General features: G+C 45.9%; 1 protein-coding gene across 1 annotated transcript; it reads left to right on the top strand.

Moving 5' to 3' along the window:
* Positions 1-12864: 12864 nt before the first annotated feature.
* Positions 12865-22240, top strand: PRLH (prolactin releasing hormone). The gene is made up of 4 exons (XM_077272340.1): positions 12865-12927; positions 14668-14823; positions 17948-17989; positions 20541-22240. The coding sequence occupies exons 2-4, from the start codon at positions 14724-14726 to the stop codon at positions 20705-20707; spliced, it is 309 nt and encodes a 102-aa protein (XP_077128455.1). The 5' UTR covers positions 12865-12927; positions 14668-14723; the 3' UTR covers positions 20708-22240.
* The last annotated feature ends 58 nt before the right edge of the window (positions 22241-22298 follow it).

Below are 22298 nucleotides of genomic sequence, written 5' to 3'. Positions count from 1 at the left end.
AAACAGTCTTTCTGGTGGACAACGATCCGGTTTATCCACCTGAAACTCCTGCAATGCACGTCACAAGTCTGGGGATACGGCGGACAATATTACCCCATCCCTAAGGATACCAGTAGGCCGAGAGTCTCCAGGAGAGTCAGGCACAAAACTCCTGGAAAGAGCATCTGCCTTCACATTCTTTGAACCTGGCAGGTATGAAACCACGAAATTGAAACGAGAAAAAAACAACGACCAACGAGCCTGTCTAGGATTCAAACGCCTGGCAGACTCAAGGTAAATGAGATTCTTGTGATCAGTCAAGACCACCACACGATGTTTAGCACCCTCAAGCCAATGACGCCACTCCTCAAATGCCCACTTCATGGCCAAAAGCTCCCGATTACCCACATCATAATTGCGCTCGGCGGGCGAGAATTTTCTAGAGAAGAATGCACATGGCTTCATCACCGAGCCATTAGAACTTCTCTGTGACAAAGCCGCCCCCGCTCCAATCTCGGAAGCATCAACCTCAACCTGAAAAGGAAGTGAAACATCTGGTTGACACAACACAGGAGCAGAAGAAAACCGGCGCTTAAGTTCCTGAAAGGCCTCCACGGCCGCAGGAGACCAATCAGCAACATCAGCACCCTTTTTAGTCAAATCAGTCAAAGGTTTAACAATACTGGAAAAATTAGCAATGAACCGACGATAAAAATTAGCAAACCCCAAGAACTTCTGAAGGCTCTTAACAGATGTAGGTTGTGTCCAGTCACAAATCGCCTGAACCTTGACGGGATCCATCTCAATAGTAGAAGGAGAAAAAATGTACCCCAAAAAAGAAATCTTCTGGACTCCGAAGAGACACTTTGAGCCCTTCACAAACAGAGAATTGGCCCGCAGAACCTGAAACACCTTCCTGACCTGTAAAACATGAGACTCCCAGTCATCAGAAAACACCAAAATATCATCCAAATACACAATCATAAACTTATCCAGATATTCACGGAAAATATTGTGCATAAAGGACTGAAAGACTGACGGAGCATTGGAGAGTCCAAAAGGCATTACCAAATACTCAAAATGGCCCTCAGGCGTATTAAATGCGGTTTTCCACTCGTCACCCTGTTTTATCCGCACCAGATTATACGCACCGCGAAGATCTATCTTAGTGAACCACCTAGCCCCCTTAATGCGAGCAAACAAATCAGTCAATAATGGCAGTGGATACTGATATTTGACTGTAATCTTATTCAGAAGGCGATAATCTATACAAGGCCTCAGGGAACCATCTTTTTTTGCCACGAAAAAAAAACCTGCTCCCAGAGGGGACGAAGATGGACGAATATGTCCCTTTTCCAAGGACTCCTTAATATAATTCCGCATAGCAGTATGCTCTGGCAGTGACAGATTAAATAAACGACCCTTAGGGAACTTACTGCCAGGAATCAATTCTATAGCACAGTCACAATCTCTATGAGGAGGGAGCGAATTGAGCTTAGGCTCCTCAAAAACATCCCTATAGTCAGACAAAAACGCAGGGATCTCAGAAGGAGTAGATGAAGCGATTGAAATCGGAGGTGCATAATCATGAACCCCCTGACATCCCCAGCTTAACACAGACATTGTTTTCCAGTCCAGGACAGGATTATGAGTTTGTAACCATGGCAGACCAAGCACTAGTACATCATGTAAATTATACAGTACAAGGAAGCGAATCACCTCCTGATGAACGGGAGTCATGCGCATGGTCACTTGTGTCCAATACTGCGGCTTATTCATAGCCAATGGTGTAGAGTCAATTCCCTTCAGAGGGATAGGAACTTCCAGAGGCTCCAGACTAAAACCGCAGCGTTTAGCAAATGACCAATCCATAAGACTCAGGGCAGCGCCTGAATCCACATAGGCATCGACGGAAATGGAAGACAGTGAAAAAATCAGAGTCACAGACAAAATGAACTTAGGCTGCAGAGTACCAATGGCAAAAGATTTATCAACCCTTTTTGTGCGTTTAGAGCATGCTGATATAACATGAGCTGAATCACCACAATAAAAACACAATCCATTTTTCCGCCTATAATTTTGCCGTTCACTTCTGGACTGAATTCTATCACATTGCATAGTCTCAGGTGCCTGTTCAGAAGACACCGCCAACTGGTGCACGGGTTTGCGCTCCCGTAAACGCCGATCAATCTGAATGGCCATAGCCATCGACTCATTCAGACCTGTAGGCGTAGGGAACCCCACCATAATATCCTTAATGGCCTCGGAAAGACCATTTCTGAAGTTAGCAGCCAGGGCGCACTCATTCCACTGAGTAAGCACCGACCATTTCCGAAATTTTTGACAATATATTTCCGCTTCATCATGCCCCTGAGAGAGGGCTAATAAAGCCTTTTCAGCCTGAATCTCCAGGTTGGGTTCCTCATAGAGCAATCCCAATGCCAGAAAAAACGCATCCACATTGAGCAATGCAGGATCCCCTGGTGCCAATGCAAATGCCCAATTCTGAGGGTCGCCCCGCAGGAAAGATATTACAATCTTGACCTGTTGAGCAGGGTCTCCAGAGGAGCGAGATTTTAAAGAAAGAAACAACTTACAATTGTTCCTGAAATTCAGGAAGGTAGATCTATCTCCAGAAAAGAACTCTGGAATAGGAATTCTAGGTTCAGACATGGGAGTGTGAACAACAAAATCCTGTATGTTTTGAACTTTTGCCGCGAGATTACTCAGGCTGGAAGCCAAACTCCGGACATCCATGTTAAACAGCTAATATCAGAGCCATTCAAGGGTTAAGAGGAGGTAAGAAGCAGCTAGACAGCAATTAAGGGCTAGGCAGCAAAACTCTGAAGGAAAAAAAAAAAAAAAAAATTCCCTTAAACACTTCTTTTTCTCCTGCTTCAGCCCAAACAATTAACACTTTGTGGGCCGGCTATACTGTCATGAATCCCAATGGCTAGGGATAGCAAGGGACAAGCAAAGTAATACAAAATATCGGACGAGCTCTAGGGTGATGGAACCTGGGCTGACCGCTGCCCTACGCCTGACAAACGCAACTAGAGATAGCCAGGGAGCGTGCCTACGTTGGTTCTAGACGCCACGCACCAGCCTAAGAGCTAACTAGTACTGCAGAGAAAATAAGACCTCACTTGCCTCCAGAGGAATGAACCCCAAAAGGTATAGTTGCCCCCCACATGTATTGACGGTGAAATGAGAGGAAGGCACACACATAGAGATGATATATATAGGTTCAGCAAATTGAGGCCCGCTGTAAACTAGAAAGCAGAACGATACAAAAGGGGTCTGAGCGGTCAGCAAAAAACCCTAATCAAAAAACCATCCTGAGATTACAAGAACCCATGTGCCAACTCATGGCACATGGGGAGAACCTCAGTCCACTAGAGCTACCAGCTAGCATAGAGACATAATAAGCAAGCTGGACAAAAAAACCAAACAACTGAAAATCAGCACTTAGCTTATCCTGAAAGATCTGGGAGCAGGTAGGCAGGAACCAAACAGAGCACATCTGAATACATTGATAGCCGGCAAGGGAATGACAGAAAGGCCAGGTAAAATAGGAAACACCCAGCCTCTGATGGACAGGTGGAAACCAAAGGCCGCAACCCACCAAAGTCACCCAGTACCAGCAGTAACCACCAGAGGGAGCCCACAAACAGAATCCACAACAGATGTGATTGTAGATATCCACCAAGTCAGGCAACTTTGTCGGCCACAGGTTCCGTTCCTCTACGGGCAAGGTCTTCAATAAGTCGATCACCACCTGGTTCATCTTTTCGCACATCCCATTGGTTTGAGGATGGTTCGGCGTGGTTCGGATCTTCTTACACCCGTACAGTTGGCAGAACTCTTGGAACACTTCTGCTTCGAATGCTGGTCCCTGATCAGTCAGTACCTTCTCCGGGTAGCCATGGGGCCTACAAAAGTACTGCTGGAAGGCCTTGGCGGCAGTCCTGGCCGTTAGATCCTTGATAGGTACAACCACCAGAAATCTGGAGTAGTGATCTACGATGGTAAGAGCGTAGATATAGCCGGACCGGCTAGGTGTCAACTTCACATGATCCAGCGCGACCAGTTCGAGCGGCCGTTTGGTGATGATAGGCTGCAGGGGAGCCCGTTGGCTGCCACGGTCCTTCCTGCGCAGGCTACATGGACCGCACTCCCGACACCACTTCTCAATGGCTCTCTTCATGCCAATCCAATAGAACCTCCCTCGGAGTAGCCTCTCTAGCTTCCTCCACCCGAAGTGTCCGGCTCCATCGTGGTAGGCTCCCAGAACCATGGGCGCATCTCGCCTTGGCACCACTATCTGCCACACCAATTCATGAGTACGTGGGTCGATGCTCCTCCTGCACAGCTTGCCATCATGGATAAACAGTTTGCTTCTCCCCTTCCACAGCTGTTGGGTTTCCTGTGGATTATCTGGGCCGGGATGCAACCCTGCGTGCGTCAAGAGCTCTTTCACCCGACGGACCGCGGGGTCACCATCCTGAGTTTCCGCCCATCCGTGATGGGGCAGGGGATTCAGCGTGGCATCCGGTTGGTTCCTGTGCCTGTTCTTCACATGATGAGAGTTCTGAGTGGCTTTGGGGCGATGGAATGCAGGCAGCTCCACCTCTTCAAGTGCCTCCGGGTCTTCTCCCGTTTCTGGCAAATTGGGCATTCGGGACAAGGCATCGGCATTGGCATTCTTGTGTCCTGCCCGGTACTTGATGGTGAAATCGTAGTTGGACAGCCGGGCCATCCACCGCTGTTCCAAGGCCCCGAGTTTGGCAGTATCCAGATGCGTTAGCGGATTGTTATCCGTGAAGACGGTGAATTTCGCGGAGGCCAGGTAGTGTTTGAACCTCTCTGTCACTGCCCAGACGATGGCAAGGAACTCCAGCTTAAAGGAACTGTAGTTATCAGGGTTTCTTTCCATGGGACGGAGTTTCCTGCTGGCGTAAGCGATCACCCTTTCTTTGCCTTTCTGGACCTGGGACAGCACGGCTCCTAATCCCACATTGCTGGCATCTGTGTACAGCACAAACGGTTGGTCGTATTCGGGGTAAGCCAGTACCTCTTCTCCCGTCAGTGCCGACTTCAAACAAGTGAAGGATCCCTCCAGCTCCTCGTTCCAATCAAAGGGGGTGCTCCTCCCCTTGGTCCTCTTTGGTTGGCCCACCAACAGGTTTTGCAAGGGTGCGGCCTTCTTGGTAAAGTCCTTAATGAACCTCCGGTAATAGCCTACCAGCCCGAGGAACTGCCAGACTTCGTGAAGGTCACTGGGCTTTGGCCAGTCCTTGATCACCGTGACCTTGTCGGGGTCTGGGGCCACTCCTTCAGCGCTCACCACTTGGCCCAGGTACTGCACTTTAGGTTTCAGCAGATGACACTTGGACGGTTTCACCTTTAAGCCAAAGTTGGACAGGGCTTCAAACACCTCGGCCAGGTGCTTCAGATGGTCTTCGTAGGTCTTAGAGAAGACAATGACATCATCCAAATACAGCAGCACGGTTTCGAAGTTCATGTGTCCCAGGCAGCACTCCATCATCCTCTGGAAAGTCCCGGTAGCATTGCACAATCCAAAGGGCATGTAATTGAATTCGCAGAGACCCATTGGTGTCGTGAAGGCCGTCTTCTCTTTGTCCGCCTCCGCTACAGGAACCTGCCAGTACCCACTGGTGAGATCTAAGGTAGAGAAGTAGTTAGCAGATTTTAAGGCAGCCAGAGACTCCTCTATCCTGGGCAGTGGGTATGCGTCCTTATGTGTAATGCGATTCAACTGCCTGTAATCAACACACATTCTCATTGTACCATCTTTCTTTTTAACAAGGACTAACGGAGCTGCCCAGGGGCTACAGCTGTCTCTCACCACCCCAGCCTCCTTCATTTCCCGCAACATGTCCTTGGCACACTGGTAATGAGCTGGGGGTACAGGGCGATATCTCTCTTTTATGGGTCGGTGATCTCCCGTGGGGATATGGTGTTGGATCCCTTTCACCTGCCCAAAATCTAAGGGGTGTTTGCTGAATACCTGCTCGTACTCGTGTACCACCCTGTAGGCCCCCTGCTTTTGATGGGATGGGGTAGTCAGTTCCCACATGCAATTCCCGACACCAGTCTTTCGAGTGCTCTGCAGAACCGTTGTCCTCCGCCACGTTTGACGGGACCAAGGGTTCAGGTGTCTGTATCACACTATTATTAACAGTGAACAATTTGGCAAGCGTGACATACTTGGTGAGGTGAACCTCTTCCTCCCCACAATTGAGGACACGTACGGGCACTCTCCCCTGGTGAACGTCGACCACCCCCCGGGCTGTCAGAATAGTAGGCCTATTGTCTGAATATATGGGTTCTACCAAGGCCTGGTAGTCCTTTCCCCTGAGGCCTATGGCTGCCCGACACCATATTAACATTTCACTCCTGGGGGGTATCGCGATGGGGTTTGAATCACTCACAGTGACACGACCAATCTCACCACCAGTCAGCTCTACCTGCTGTCTCTGCATCAGAGCTCTGATTTCCTTCTGCAGGGCACGTTGCTCACTGTGGCCAGCGGTTTCTGCCACCTGTTGCAATAAAACAATAACTTCTGCAAGACAATTTTCTATAACATTAGTACCAAGAGTCATCATGGGATTACATTCTCGACGGTCAATATCAACAATCACAATCCCTTGGGCTTTCAATTCCACCCGCCCCACTTTGATAGTGGCCTCTTTATACCCCACTTGTGGCAATGGCTGACCATTACTGGCTATTATGGTGAAATCGTCATCGGGGCCACGAGTAATATCGGTGTCCTCCCAATACCATTTATAGTTTATAGTCGTCACCTGAGAATCGGTGTCCAGCAAAGCATTCAGGGGGATGCCGTCAACCACTACAGGAAGAACTGGTCGCCCTCCAATGTATTTGGCTCTCCAATGCTGTGGGCCTGACCGTCCTACTCCTGGGGGTTGGCCCTTTGCCCCAGGGGTTGCTCGTTTAAAGGACAGTACCTTGCAAGGTGGCCCACCTGATGACAGCGGCGGCAGATGGGTCGTCCATCCTCATGGAAGCGATCGTTGGACCGGCCTCTGGTCGGCGGGGTCCTCCTCTGTCGCATCCAAGGAACATCCTCCGGTCTGGAGGCCAGCTGGATCTTCTCCTTGGGGGCCTCCTGTAGGGACTGCACCGTCCGGGCCAGGGCAGCAACGCTCTTGGTTAGCTCTTGCATCTGGAGGCGGAGTCCTGCAGGGGAGTCGTCCTCTAGGCTCTGGCCGTCGGCCTCGGCGGCGACTGGGGCATCCGACGCCACCTCCTGGTGGTATGTGAGAGCGGGTCGCCTGGGAGGTGCTGCACAGCTAGGCTGTCGCTCCTGCCATGCCTGGATAGCTTTATCCTTGAATTGCGCAAAAGTCAAGTCTGGATTTTGCATGGCCAGGAAGTGCAGTTGACCCCTTTGGTGGCTGCACAGGAGCCCTTCAATGAACCGTTCTTTCAGGAGTTTATCCTCATCTTGCACGCTGTCGGGGTCACTCTGCTTAATGGCCCGCAGCGCCTCCTGGAGATTAAGGGCATAGTCCCGTAAGCTATCCTGCGGTCTCTGTTTGCATCCATAGAAAGTCAATTTAATCTCTGTAGCAGTGCGGGTATCAAAGGTGGCTTTAAGCTTTGCAAACACCTGCTGTGCCGTTTCCTTATCCGCGGTGGGCCAGGACTTAATTTCTCTCACAGCCGCCCCAAAGAGTTGGCCGGTTATCATATGAACCTTCTGAGGCTCTGTCAGGGGATAGAACTCGATCAGGCTGCAGATTCCTTCTTTAAAGTCAGTGAATGTATGCGACTCCCCGGAATATCGTGGGAGCCAGGCCGCTCCAGGCAGGTACGGCATAGAGAAGGGCATTATGGCTTTTGTGTTAGTGGCAGCGTCCGACTGGCTGAGGGGGGCAGCGGGTTCTGCGGCAACCGGTGGTTGTATTAGGGCCGCGGCTTCGCCCGCAGCGGGGCCCGGAGGTGCCCCTGCGTCCCCGGTTGCGGCCTCCTCCTCCGCTCCTCCCGACTCGGACATGGCTGGCCCTTCCTCCACTAACCTGCTGGAGATCGGGGTTCCTCTTCCGGGATCGGCACGTTACCGCGCTTTCTCGTTCCGCGCTTCTTTTGGCCGGTTCCGCCCACGAAGCTGTGGCTCCTCCCTCCGCACACTGCGATGGCGAATCGTGGCGGGAACTCTTGGCGGCAATTGTTGACGCACAGTCTTTGCAATAAGTTACAGTCCAAGCACAATAAATCACAGTTCCAAGGCACACATGACCTGATTCTTCAGGCTTAAGTAGATCCTGTTCGTGACGCCAAGTTGTAGCGCCCCCACTGCCGCAGGGTCGAGGGGTACCCGGTACCGGGCCTCTGAATCTCTGCTCTGGGGTTGTCACGGTGGCTAGACCCGGTCCGTGACCCTGCTGAGGGGCGTACAGTGATAGATGTGGATAGTGGTGGTGGTGCGGTGCAGTAAATAACGAGGACACCAGGTTGCAGTCTCTTTACCTCTTTACTGAAGGTTTTAGAGTCCTCAGTCCAGAGCGCTGTCAACAGGGCTGTCAGAGACCGGCTGGTCCAAAGGCACATCAGGAGTTCCCTTTACAGGTGAGAATCAGTGTCTACCTTCTAGCGCTGAGTGTTGTCGTTCTTCCCTGCTGAGCACCCCGGGATAGTCCTCACAACTGCTGTGTCTGTCTCTGATGTTCGTTCTCTCCGTCCCCCAGGTGATATGGTAGGACGCACCCGTATGACGGGGTAGGCCTGGAGTTCTTCCAGGACCCTAGAGTCGCCCCTCTCCCACAGCTGCCTCCGTTGTCTGCTTAGGTGATTTGTGTGAGACAGCCAACCTATAATTGGCTGTCCGGCCGTGGTTTGCAGTAGTACTTAGAGTCTCTTACTTGCTCGGCGTTCCGGCCACCGACTGTTTGCGCCTCAGAAGGATGTTGCCTCGGTCTAACAGCACGACTCCTTCTGGTCCTAATTCCTCTTTACTGTATTCCCGTTGTTCACTGGTTAGTTCTGCTCTTAGGAGTCTGCCAGGATCCCATCCCTGACAGGTCCTCTCACTAGCTCTTCCCAGTTACTTCTCACTGTCTTCCTGTCCAACCCCCAGTTTTACCAGAGTGTGAGGAGTGGCCTACTAGATAGAACCACTCCCCCTGGTGGCCGGAGTGTGAAGTGTAGTGTGAGTGTTACCTGGTCAGGTGAACTCCTTTAGTGCAATCAGACGTAACATCACTCCCCTTAGCGGCAGAGCGACGTTACTGCAACGACCAGGACTCTGGGGCGCTGCACTGAGATGTCAGGAAAGATGAAGGGATGAGCATCAGGCAGAACATGGAGGCTAGAGATAATAGGAGAATCCTCTCTCCAGCCATGAGGCATACTTCTGCCAAGATGACACTGACCAGAAAAAAAGGATGTGAGGAAGAAGATAGGAGTTACAGAGAGAGAGGCATGATGGGAGATTACATCAGCAATACATGAGAACATATAACAACAATGGTCAGTCGATGGCAGAAAAGGACAACAAATGCTGTACACCAATCACTTCAATGGAATCAAAATGTTATAAGTCCTTGTAATAGTTATAAACTCAGAAGACTATAGCTAGACAGCACAATCTGGTTCAACCAGCCACTGTACAAGGGGATATGTAAATGCAAATATGCAATTGGATAAAAGTTAATTGAATTAATCTAAAAGCTATATGAATGCTTGTAAATTAATTATAGAAATATCTGAATAGAGGAAACCACAGAGGAAACAACTTCAAGATTTTTGAAAACAAATCCAGATAATAATGTCTTCACACTACCAAACACTGTTCACTTAGGGGCCCATGTGTCAAAGCTTTTCGTGCAACATTTCACAGCCGTTTGAATCAACTCCACCTAAATTGGAGGAGTTCGGGAGGAACTAGTTCTAGATGAGGAGTGGCCATGCCCACCCCCACCCATCGAATTCATAAAAAGTACTGGCATTTTGTATGGAAGAAATGCTACTCCAGTTTCTGACTGTATTTCTGGTGCAGTGATTATCAGCGTTGTCTGAACTGAAAAGAAGGTGGAATTGTACTAGTTGCACCCAATAGCAGAAAAGTTCAAGGTTCCTGAGGACCATGGTCAAACGGGTCTAAGACCCACATGTATCTGGGACTCCCCCACATTGTTAGTCATGGAGGGCTGAAGTTGTTTACCCCTCTGATGGATTGAGAGTTGCTGCAGAGGTAGGCGGGTCTTACACCCTCAGTTAAGGACTGAGCCCAATCCAAGATGGACATAGCCCCTAAGGGACTGTGCACCTGTCTCATGGACAGGAATGGAGCTAAAGAACTGTGTCCCCATATTACAGACTGATGGTGGACAAATGAACTGTGCCCACATTGAAAAAGGGGCTACCCTTACAAGGGAAAACTGTTGTGTTGGCTTGTGTGCCCTTTCCAAATGGGGCCAATGTTAACCCAAAGGACTGTTGCTGGGTTAAATAGACTTGGACTCTTGTGGTTCCAGGGTCTTAACCAAGTAAGAACCACAAAAAGAGGAAAAAATCCTCCAATATTCAAGAAAAACCAAAAACAGGCAGAGATGCTTACCTGTCTAACTAGGCCTCAATACAAATGCACTGACGTTACGTGCGCCACGTTAATTGCACACCTACCAACACCGTGGTCTTCTTTGTTAGCAAGTACGATACTACCCTTCGACACTACAAACTGCCTCAAGAAATACCTGGTGAAAAAATTAGCTCCTGATTGAGCAATAAACTCTTCAGTGATTAAAAGGACAGGAACTGTTGTGCCACCTATTGGATGTAGAAATCCTAAAAGTCAATCTTGACTTTAAAGACCCTTATCACATGACTTAGGATAAGAAGCCAAACCAGAAACTCCATTTGCAGACATGCTTTGAAGTGTTTGGAAGCATTTATACTCCTTCACTTTCTCAAATCTACCCCTTATATTTCCTTGAAAAGGATACTACTCAACACTGAAGCGTGAGTGGGATCTAAGAAAGAAGTACAAAAAAGTACAACCCTAAAGGTCAATATCAACTCTTAAACAGGTATTGCCATATGACTTAGATTATGAAGCGAAGCACATTACGTGATAGCTTCAAGCAACTTTTTTTATGTTTCTCTAGTGCTGGATTTGCAGCCACAAAGTACTAAGTACTGCTGTATAATATCTGATACGTCTGTCTGTGTGCTACAGAGAAAGAAGAGCAACAACTAATCGCTCTAAACCTAGATTTATAATAAACCTAAAAGTTACCATTACAAAGCATCAATACACCTTGAAGGAACCCAATACACGCTGGTTCTTGGGTTTGGGCTCTGCTCCTTACATTCCGGTTTGCTGAAGATTCTTGTGCTCCACATTGGGCTTTGTAAGTAGCCTGGCATTCTCCCATGTGTTGAACGAACTAGGCCTATATAAGGCACACACCTGTGTCTTGATATTTAGACTTTTATTAACACTTTGTCTGTGCACAGTTCCTGTTCAGTCTGCAGGATGTGTCCTGGCTGCCTGTGGTTTCCAGTCCCTGAGATTCTTGACTGCGGCTTTCAATACCACTGCTAACTGGCTAGTTTCTCCTGGACATTTCCTATCTGACCATGACTTCCATGGTTTTCACACTTTATAGTTACTCCTGGGTTCTGTCTGCTATCTGTTCCCGGTCTTCTAGGACTTCTGCTGCATGTCCACCGGCAGTTTCCAGGATGTATCCTAGCAGTCTGTGGCTTCCATTGTATTTAGACTTTCTTGTTACTCCGGGGTTTGTCTGCCACCTGTCTGTGGTCTCCATGGTGTCACCAGTCTGTCTGCTGCTTCCGGTCCTTGAGTCTGCAATCTGCCTAAGACTTCTAGTAACTCTGTTTCCTGTCTGTGGTTTCCCGGATGTCTCCGGTCAGCCTGCAGCTTCCAGTAACCCTGCTACCTGTCTGTAGCCTTCAGGACATCACAAGCCTGTGGCTTCCAGTCCCTTATTTACCTGTCTGCTGTCTTCAATATCTCTGCTGTCTCCTGATTGCTATCTGTGTCTCACCCTTGGGCTTAGAATATCCACCTTACCTAGTGAGCCCCCTTTTCATGACAGAACTAGTGAAAGAACCTGTACATAATATTTAATAAGGTTATAGATTTTAATGTTATTTATGTGAATTCCCTTTAGTAGCTTCTTAATTTGTAAACTACAGAGAAATTGTAGTGTTATTTTATGATGTTTTAAGGTCCAGAAAAGAGATAGTGCTTACTGTTTAATAAGAATAATATTTGTTATACTACCTATAGGTAGCAAATGTTTTTTCCAGAAGGATTTCCTAAATTTCACCTATTTATGTTGCTTTCTAAATTTAGGTTGACCAGGAGTAACTGAAACCAATGGAGTGCTGCACAACTTCAATTTATTGCTTCCTATGTAGACTTGTATATCAAGAGGTTTCTTAAGTGTCCTTTTAGGACTATGTGTTTTTTAAGGCTTTCTTAAAAATAAAATACTTCCAAAAGGCAACATCAATATATAAATACTCGAGTACATTTTAAGAGGCGACGACATTGGAAGGACGTACAGGAATACAATATAGGTGGAAATGAACTCATAAAGAGGTGTAACGAACATCATAAATACTCATTAATACCGTGAGATGAGAAAAGACCTGGCCTTTCCCTTTCTTTATTAAGAACTAAATGGAACTTGAAAAGATAAGAGTCATATGTGAGTCATTAAAAGCCACTGCTTCAGTTGGTTAAAAAAAAAAATTAACATAATGGATTTCAGGCACTAGGTAGGTGAGGGGAGGATGCGAGTGCTGATAGAGGGGCAAGGGGCTGCTACTGACGTCAAGCCACACACAGCTAATATAACTAGAGTAGAAGGGGAACAGGCACAAGAGAACAGCTGGGGAGAGAGTCCCCTGCCACGAAAAACTGTGAGTATGATGCATAACCACTTGTCTCATTGGTGGGCATTCTGTAATTTTTACCTCTATAAACATTTACCAATACTCTATGAGTTATTCACTCAGCTAAAATAGCGTCTTTGGTAATAAGTTAATATAATTTTTTATATTTAAACTTGAATCAATTTTTCTTATTATCATTTAAATTCAGTGCATTTAACCACTGAGTCAGTTCTTTAAAATGTGTGATGAGCAGGACGTTACCAATCAAACTGGTTATGTGATGAGCGAGAGACCAAAGAGAGGATTCTGATAGATGATACCCAATACACCTGGCACTGAAACTGCTAAACTTTGCATGGTAGAGTTACTTGAAATTTAATCCCTATGCTGAGACTTAACGGATGTATATGTTGTTATGCACACGCATATGTATATAGAGCGCTGCGAGTGGGTTCTCACATCTGGATTATTTAATATGTAAATCATCTCATTAATTTTTATCTGCTAGAAAAAAAAATTCAGTGCATGCAGCTCCATACCAAATAGAAAAGTAGCAGCTGAGAAAAATGCTTTTCCGAGTGGGAAAGTCACAAACTGATCATGATATCAAGACATTATATTTTGTACCCATTTTTGTTCATTTTAATTACTTACTATTGTAAACATATTCCACAGTGCCTTACAGACATTACCAATATCTACACAAACAGTTATAGATTGCTTCAACGTAATGTATCCGCTCCAAATAAGTTTCTCCATAACTTAAACATATACTTATGTGAATTATGTACATCACAATAATATGATCAGTATGAAAAGTTTAGAAACCACGCTAAGGGCTCATTCAGACATCGGTAACTTTTCCCCTATGTAAAAAAAAAAAAAAACAAGCAATGTCCCGAGTTTCAGCAGCGTCTTGGTTTAGAATGTGAATGTGAAGGTTTGGTCAATGTCAGATTTTACCATCAGAACTTGGTCAGAGTTTAGTCACTTTTTCTTGAGTGAAAAAAAAATTGTTGGAGGTATCTCTAGCTTCTACCAAACAATCCATGGTATCCGAGTGCTGGTTGATATTTTCATGGACTTATACACTTGCATTGGCGAGTGATCATCAATAATGGACTAGGCTCCATGCTAAAGATAAAAATCATGAACTACGCCATAGGGCCAGTGTTCCCCAATGCCAGTCCTCAAGAGCCACCAACAGATCATGTTTTCACGATTTCCTTAGTATTGTACATGTGATAGAAATATCACCTGGGTGATACTAAGGAAATCCTGAAAACATGATCTGCTGGTGGCTCTTGAGGACTGGCATTGAGGAACACTGACCTAGGCTATCATTGGTACGAGTCCTATCCATGGAAAACACAGATACCAATCGTATGAGAAAATCTGACGTCTGCATGAGCCGTAACTGAGAGTAAGTGTTATCACTTCTTCATAGAATTTACCATATGTTTCTCCATCTTCATCTAATCTTTTAATGATAATAAATATATTTATATATATATATATATATATATATATATATATATATATATATATATATATATGTATATTATGACTTAATTTGACCCACTGATAAATTTGTAAAACATACATATCACCAGTGTATATCTCTAGTCTCTAGAATACGTCTGTATTAAATCTCCAATGTTGGTTGACATTCAGATCTGCTACTAGATGCATTTATTTGACTTAATTCGTGTACTAAAACCTAGAAGAAGAATCTGTACATGATGTATAATTGTATTCCTCTTGTAGACTGCCTTATGTCCTGCTGATCTTCACCAGCAGTCAGTGGCTTCAAGAAACATAGAATGAAACTGGTGTGTGCCTCTATTTCCTGCTTGTTGCTGCTGTGCTTGGCAATCCCCGAGACTCACAGCCGAGTGCTGCAGCCGTCCCTCGACATTCGAAGTGAGTATGCACAGTAGGATAAGGCGGGTGTATTTAATATGGTCTGTCCTAATATTATGAGATTGTTATACTATTTTACAAAATCTTAAGGGATGTCGTGCAAAAATGAGTCTCACATCACTCTCTCCTCTCTGCTGATATCACTCTAGTGCAAAAATTAGTCACACATCACTCTCTCCTCTTTGCTGATATCACTCTAGTGCAAAAATTAGTCACACATCACTCTCTCCTCTCTGCTGATATCACTTTGAGGGCTCATACTCACTTGCGAGAAACTCGGATGAGTCTCGCATGTTAATACCCGATGCTGCTGCCGGCACTCAGATCGGAGCGTGCGACCGCATAGGAATACATGCAGCCGCACGCTCCGCTCCTGAGTGCCGGGTGCAGTGCCGGGTATTGCCGTGCGAGACTCATCCGAGTTTCTCGCAAGTGAGTATGAGCCCTAGTGCAAAAACAAGTCACATCTCACTCTCTCTGCGAAGATCACTCTAGTGCAAAAATAGTCACATCACTCTCCTCTCTGCTGAGATCACTGTAGTGCAAAAATGAGTCACACATCACACTCTCCTCTCTGTGGAGATCACGCTAGTGCAAAAATGAGTCACACATCACTCTCTCCTCTCTGCTGACATCACTCTAGTGCAAAAATGAGTCACACATCACTCCTCTCTGCTGAGATCACTCTTGTGCAAAAATGAGTCACAAATCATTCTCTCCTCTCTGCTGACATCACTCTTTCCTCTCTGCTGACATCACTCTGCAAAAATGAGTCACACATCATTCTCTCCTCTCTGCTGACATCACTTTGCAAAAATGAGTCACACATCATTCTCTCCTCTCTGCTGACATCACTCTAGTGCAAAAATGAGTCACACATCACAGAGGCTTATCATCAGACAGTGAGTGCTGATAGCCAGTATGCAAGTGCTGTCAATCATCATAGAAGGAAAACTCAGCATGCTGAGTGGGCAGAATGGTACACTGGGATATAGGAATACTAAGCACCCTCATTTACATATTCCAAAAATAATTATTTTTGTTGCAACGAAGGAACAGATTTGAAAACTAAAACATTTTTTGTTGCTTTCCATCCCAAAAAGACTCTGTTGTGAGTTTGAAATGTAAATTTGGGCTGACAATATAAGGAACTATATTTTAGGCAGAGCATAAGGAGCAAAAATGTCAGTAATGTAGGAGAGCAAGATTTTGACTGCTTCTGTTATCTTAATAAGTTTATGCCCAAGTCTTATGCCCAGTTCGGTGTCAGACTGGGGTGGCAAGAGCCCACCAGTTACATTGACAAAGGGGGCCCCCATGCAAATATTACATTACCCTCTATTCACAAATTTCCCTTTGCTTCTATATATTAACAAACTAGGTACATTGTAAAATGAATGATGAGATGCCGTTTTTGTCTGTACATCGTGAATCAAATGTCTTGAGCCAACTACTGCTCATGTTGGGGGGTAAGTGGCTTACACTTGCACCGGGGCTCACCAGATTCATCCGTTCCCCAGTGGGCGGCCTGTTGTCAAATGCTCAAGTTTATAATGTATGAAATTAACACTGTTGAAAGATTCCTGTAAGGGTATGTTTCCACGTTCAGGAAAGCGCTGCGTTTTTGACGCGTCAAAACCGCAGCGTCCAGATGTTACAGCATAGTGGATGGGATTTCATGAAATCCAGACTCCACTATGCGTTAAAAAACGCATGCGTTTTTGCCGCGAAAACGCATGCGTGGTGCGTTTTTTCAAAACGCAGCATGTTGCTATTATGAGCAAAACACGCAGGTACACCGCAGGTGACCTGCCAGTGACCTCAGGTGCAGTTTTGGTCAGGATTTTACCTGCATAAAATCCTGACCAAAGCCTGAAGCAAAACTGAACGTGGAAATATACCCAAAGGGTATGTTTCCACGTTCAGGATGGCCGGTGGTATCGCCGCTCGGCGCTAAGCCCCGCCCCCTTTCTGGGACGCGATCATGCCGGATGTGTTAACTCTTCACATCCGGGATGATCGCTCTCTCCCATAGCGCCCTGTGATATGCCTTGCGGGGACGCTGCGTCCCCACAAGGTGTACGGACATGCTGCGATCTGAAAAGACGCGCAGCATGTCCGTAGTCGCAGGGCCGCCGCGTGCGGGTTTCCACGCATAGTGGAGACGGGATTTCATAAAATCCCCTCCACTATGCTGGAACATCTGGACGCTGCTTGTTTGACGCTGCAGCTCTGCGCAGCGTCAAACAAGCAGCGTTTCCTGACCGTGGAAACATACCCTTTGGGTATGTTTCCACGTTTAGTTTTGCTTCAGGCTTTGGTCAGGATTTTATGCAGGTAAAATCCTGACCAAAACTGCACCTGAGGTCACTGGCAGGTCACCTGCGGTGTACCTACATGTTTTGCTCATAGTAGCAACATGCTGCGTTTCGAAAAAACGCACCACGCATGCGTTTTCGCGGCAAAAACGCATGCGTTTTTTAACGCATAGTGGAGTCTGGATTTCATGAAATCCCATCCACTATGCTGTAACATCTGGACGCTACGTTTTTGACGCTGCGGAAAAACGCAGCGTCAAAAACGCAGCGTTTCCTGAACGTGGAAACATACCCTTAGGGTATGTTTCCACGGTCAGGAAACGCTGCTTGTTTGACGCTGCGCAGAGCTGCAGCGTCAAACAAGCAGCGTCCAGATGTTCCAGCATAGTGGAGGGGATTTTATGAAATCCCGTCTCCACTATGCGTGGAAACACGCACGCAGCGGCCCTGCGACTACGGACATGCTGCGCGTCTTTTCAGATCGCAGCATGTCCGTACACCTTGCGGGGACGCAGCGTCCCCGCAAGGCATATCACAGGGCGCTATGGGAGAGAGCGATCATCCCGGATGTGAAGAGTTAACACATCCGGCATGATCGCGTCCCAGAAAGGGGGCGGGGCTTAGCACCGAGCGGCGATACCGCCGGCCATCCTGAACGTGGAAACATACCCTTAGGATGATGAATTTTCCATGTTGTTCTTATTCACTCCTGGCCATGCTACTTATTAGGAAAGTGACAACACATGATACTCAGGACTCCACTCTGATTACACCATTATTTCTAACAAGATTTGTAACTTCCATAGGTCTATTCCCTAAAATGGCCACAGCTGCACAAAAGAGAAATGGTATGTCTGTGCATATATATGTGTTTGTCACACCTGTTAATGTATATATGTAAAATGTCCTTTTTCCCATGTTCACAGGAAACTACTGATTTTCTATATATGTTGCAGGCATTACAGAAAATACCTGCAACAATACCTAGATGTGGATTATGTGTATATTATGAATTGATAAAAGATCCAAACTAAATGAAAATTAAATGTAAAAATATAAATTTAATTAACTATAAAAAAAAGTTTGGAGTCACAATAATTCAGCTAAACTCGACAATTGTGTTTCCCGGTAAGCTTTCCCACAAAGTGAATGTAGCAACAACTAAATTAGGCAGAAAAAAATGAAAAAATTATCTGGTTAAAAGGGTGCCAAGGAGAATCGCCAACAAGCCATCTTGCCTTAGCCAAGGTATTGCGATACCGGGATAAGGCAATGGTCTTTTGCTCCGACTAAAGGAAAGGCCGCGTTCATAGTTCTAGAGATATTTGGTAAGGGATAATGATTTCCATAGTACATTCCAATTCCAAGGATTAGTGTTAGTCCAATTCCTATGGACACATTTATCAACCATCGCATATCCTTTTCTTGATACCGGCTAAAATGAAGACAATAAATGACATTTGGGCATGCACTGGTTACTGCTCCCATTATCATTTGCTATTTCCTTCTTTCCCTTTCAGTAGTAATCAAATAATTAATGGTTGAATAACTTTTTAAAAGATAGAAACTAGCAATGTCCTTTGTGATGTCATATAATTGGTATTTTGTGGTCAGTCTAGAAATAAGCTGAGTTTGAAGAATGGCCGAGGACCTATACGTTACCCATTGTGCAGAATAAATATTCATTACACCCAGCTTTTTGCCTTCCATGTGCTTATTGCTGCCATGTCTGAACAATTGGGAGAAGACTTGTGTGGTCAATGTATGACATTTTCTGGGCGTAGTTTTGTATGATATAAGAACTTTGAGCACCATATGGGCAGTATTACTCTATGTAGGTACAGTTTTGCTCTCTGTGGAGATTAACAGGGGCAAATCATTAGGGATATAAGCAGTATCAGTCTAGGGTGTCAAGGGCCCACCAGTAACAAACTCCAGGGCCCCTCTTTTCAGCTAAATGCAAATGTGACATCATCCCCAATCACAAATCTATATAAAAATGGGTAGATTGATAAATTAATAGGATAACACCTCTGTCTGTAACATAGTGATTTAAGTATATTGTGCCAAGTACTGCTCAAATAAGAGAGAGCTAGCCCACCCTTGCACAGGGGCCCAACGGAAGATTCTCCTGTTTTCCTGTGGGCCAGTCCAAGCCTGGATATAAGGATAAGGCTGAGAGAAGACAAAACATGGGTATTTCTGAGCATTGTTTAGCGGTATTTTTTAATTACCATATTTTTCGGACTACAAGATGCACTTTTTCCCCCCCAAAAAAGGGGGGAAAATGGGGGGTGCGTCTAATAGTCGCAATGCAGGCTTACTGTGGCGGCAGAGGTACGGTGGCAGAGGTGTGGCGGCAGAGGTGCGGCGGCAGACGTGCGGGGATGAGGAGGCGCAGTGAGCAGGGTCCCTTTCCCCGGTGAGGTGATGCAGCAGCCCGGTAAGCAGCAGAGCCGGGTGAATACTGTTGTTAGCGGTGGTGGCGGCCATCTTCCGGAGGCCGCGCGTGCGCAGATGGAGCGCTCTGCTTCCCGGGGCTTCAGGAAAATGGCCGCGGGATGCCGCGCGTACGCAGATGGGGATCGCGGCGGCCATTCTGCGCATCTGCGATCTCCATCTGCGCACGAGCGGCATCCCGCGGCCATTTTCCTGAAGCCCCGGGAAGCAGAGCGCTTCATCTGCGCACCCGCGGCCTCGGGAAGATGGCTGCCACCACCGCTAACAACAGTATTCACCCGGCTCTGCTGCTTACCGGGCTGCTGCATCACCTCACCGGGGAAAGGGACCCCTCTGACGCCATACCTCTCACTGCGCCTCCTCATCCCAGCACCTCCTCATCCCAGCACCTCCTCATCCCAGCACCTCTGCCGGTAACCACTGCTGCAACCCTCCCATGGACACCAGGCCGTGGCGTCGCCCACCTAAGCAGGAAGGGACCCTGCTCAGGTGCACGCCGTACCGCATCACCCCACCTCTGCCGACACCATGCCTCCTGTGACCCTGCTCTGCCACCGCCAGCCCTCAGGTAAGATACTGTAAATTCGGACAATAAGACGGACCCCCATCTTATAAAAAATCTTTTTTTCTGCAATTTTCACCCCAAATTTGGGGTGCGCCTTATGGTCCGGTGCGTCTAATAGTCCGAAAAATACGGTATTTCACTATTTGGTACACTACATGGTAAATGGGATCTGTATGCCTGGTGTGAACAACCTCCATGAATCCTGCTGTTTGCCATTATCTCTGAGAGTTCCCTTCTTTTCCATTTCCCATTATTACTCCTATAACTATTTCTATATGATCAGGAATATTCAGAATCTCACCTGTTATACTACATTAAACTTACTGAATGCATAGCTTAGAACATAAAATGTTTGTCCTCATTTTTTTCTGCAGATCCTGATATTGACCCATCATGGTACACTGGCCGTGGGATCCGTCCGGTAGGCCGGTATGGCAGGAGAGGCACTACCTGGGAAGACACTCAGAAGTCCATGTACAGATCACTGGGACAGACGTGCGTCCCAATAGAAGACAGCGCTGAGCTGAATGATAGCATGTAAATCCTAATGTGTCGATGACATCAAATCATCTTTCGCCCATGTACTATACATATAGAACAATTGAAAGATTGATTAGAAGTTTCTATTGGAGGCATCTACCTAAATTGGAAGCATATATCCATATTCTGGGTCTGCTTAGCTTTTCATTACCAACTCATGTATACAATATTTATTAGTTTTTTAATTAATAACTTAGAGGGAACTTGTCATTTTGACAATTGTGTCTGATCTGCACCCAGGCCGGAAGTTATAGAGCAGGAAAAGCTGATCAAATTGATTTTCATTTTTTGCGGGAAAGGTTTCTGTGAGACTTATTCATTGGAACCCCTGGTGTTTGCATACATGCGTCCGGTGGGCGGTCCTACTAGTGATTGACAGTCTTCCGTTTATCACTGTGTATTCAGCTGAAAGCTGTCAATCACTACTAGGAGCAAGGTTTTCAATGAATAAATTACACATTACACTGAATCTGCATCATTATGCTCAGCGTTTTCTCTATGCCAAGCTGTCCGCAGATCGGATTGCATGTGACAGGTTCCCTTTAATAATCCAAGATCAATAACATAATAGACTAGCACAGAGAATGTAGGATCCTTGGAAGAACTTGGGCCCCAATTCATCATCCTTGTTTCTCTCCATTTCTGGAGTAATTTCCTAGTTTAGTGGCTTTTGTATTTTTGCTTTAATCTCTATACATTTCTCAACATTTTTAAGTTTTTTTTTTAATTTTTCCTCTACAACTTTGGCTTATCCAAATGTTAAATATAGTTTCATGAAATGCGACTTTTACCAAATGTTGCATTCTTTTCCCCCACATGTCAATCCAGTGTCCTCCCACGGTGTAAAGTCTCTGGAAAAGTTTTCAATTTGGCGTATATTTTTGCGACTTCTTAAAGAATTGTGATTTTTGGTGCTAAAAAGTTTCAAAAATTGGTTAAAAACAAAAATAAAGAACGTTCCTGAGTCGTGTGCGCCATCTTGAAGAATTTGGTGCAATAAAAGTCAGCGAATAACAGAAGAGAAAAAAAAAAGAAAAGCGACTTCAACTTTTCAGATGAACTTGGCCCTGATTCATCATTTGCAATTTATTGAACAGTTTCTCAGCAGCAGGAAAGCAGGATTGAAAGATAGAGGGGTCCTGAGATCATAAACCTGCTTTGTACCCGTAGCGTTTACCGAGCTTATGAATATTTTACAGATCATTCGGATCCGGGCCTTAAAGGAACCATGAGAGCTGAACATAAAAAAAATAAATAAATTCTGCCATCCCATAGACTGGTATTAGGGTCCATCAGGTTTCTGTCAGGCTCCTCGTAGATCTGATGACATTGCAGACTATGTTACATTGGTCTTCACAACCACAGGAACCTTGATAGAACATAGAATAATGCCAGTGTGAACAGAGCCCTTAGCTGGAGTCTATCACTGATTTCTCAGATTGATATAGTTCTACCATAGTCTTTTCCATACATTTTCTACTTTTCTCACATTTATGAAAATTGTAAAAATAAATGCACTCTGTTTTCTCCTTTCAAAATGGAATATTTTATAAAAAAAAAAAATAATAAATTGATTTGAAAGACAGGTTTTA

Source organism: Ranitomeya variabilis, chromosome 7 (genome assembly GCF_051348905.1).
Source record: "Ranitomeya variabilis isolate aRanVar5 chromosome 7, aRanVar5.hap1, whole genome shotgun sequence".
Lineage (NCBI taxonomy): Eukaryota > Metazoa > Chordata > Amphibia > Anura > Dendrobatidae > Ranitomeya > Ranitomeya variabilis.
This window is presented reverse-complemented; position numbering and strand designations above follow the sequence as displayed.

Coding starts and splice junctions, on each gene's coding strand:
- PRLH (XM_077272340.1), top strand. CDS start 14,724: ATGAAACTGGTGTGTGCCTCTATTTCCTGCTTGTTGCTGCTGTGCTTG. Junction 14,824..17,947: donor GCCGTCCCTCGACATTCGAA/GTGAGTATGCAC, acceptor TAACTTCCATAG/GTCTATTCCCTAAAATGGCC. Junction 17,990..20,540: donor AGCTGCACAAAAGAGAAATG/GTATGTCTGTGC, acceptor TTTTTTCTGCAG/ATCCTGATATTGACCCATCA.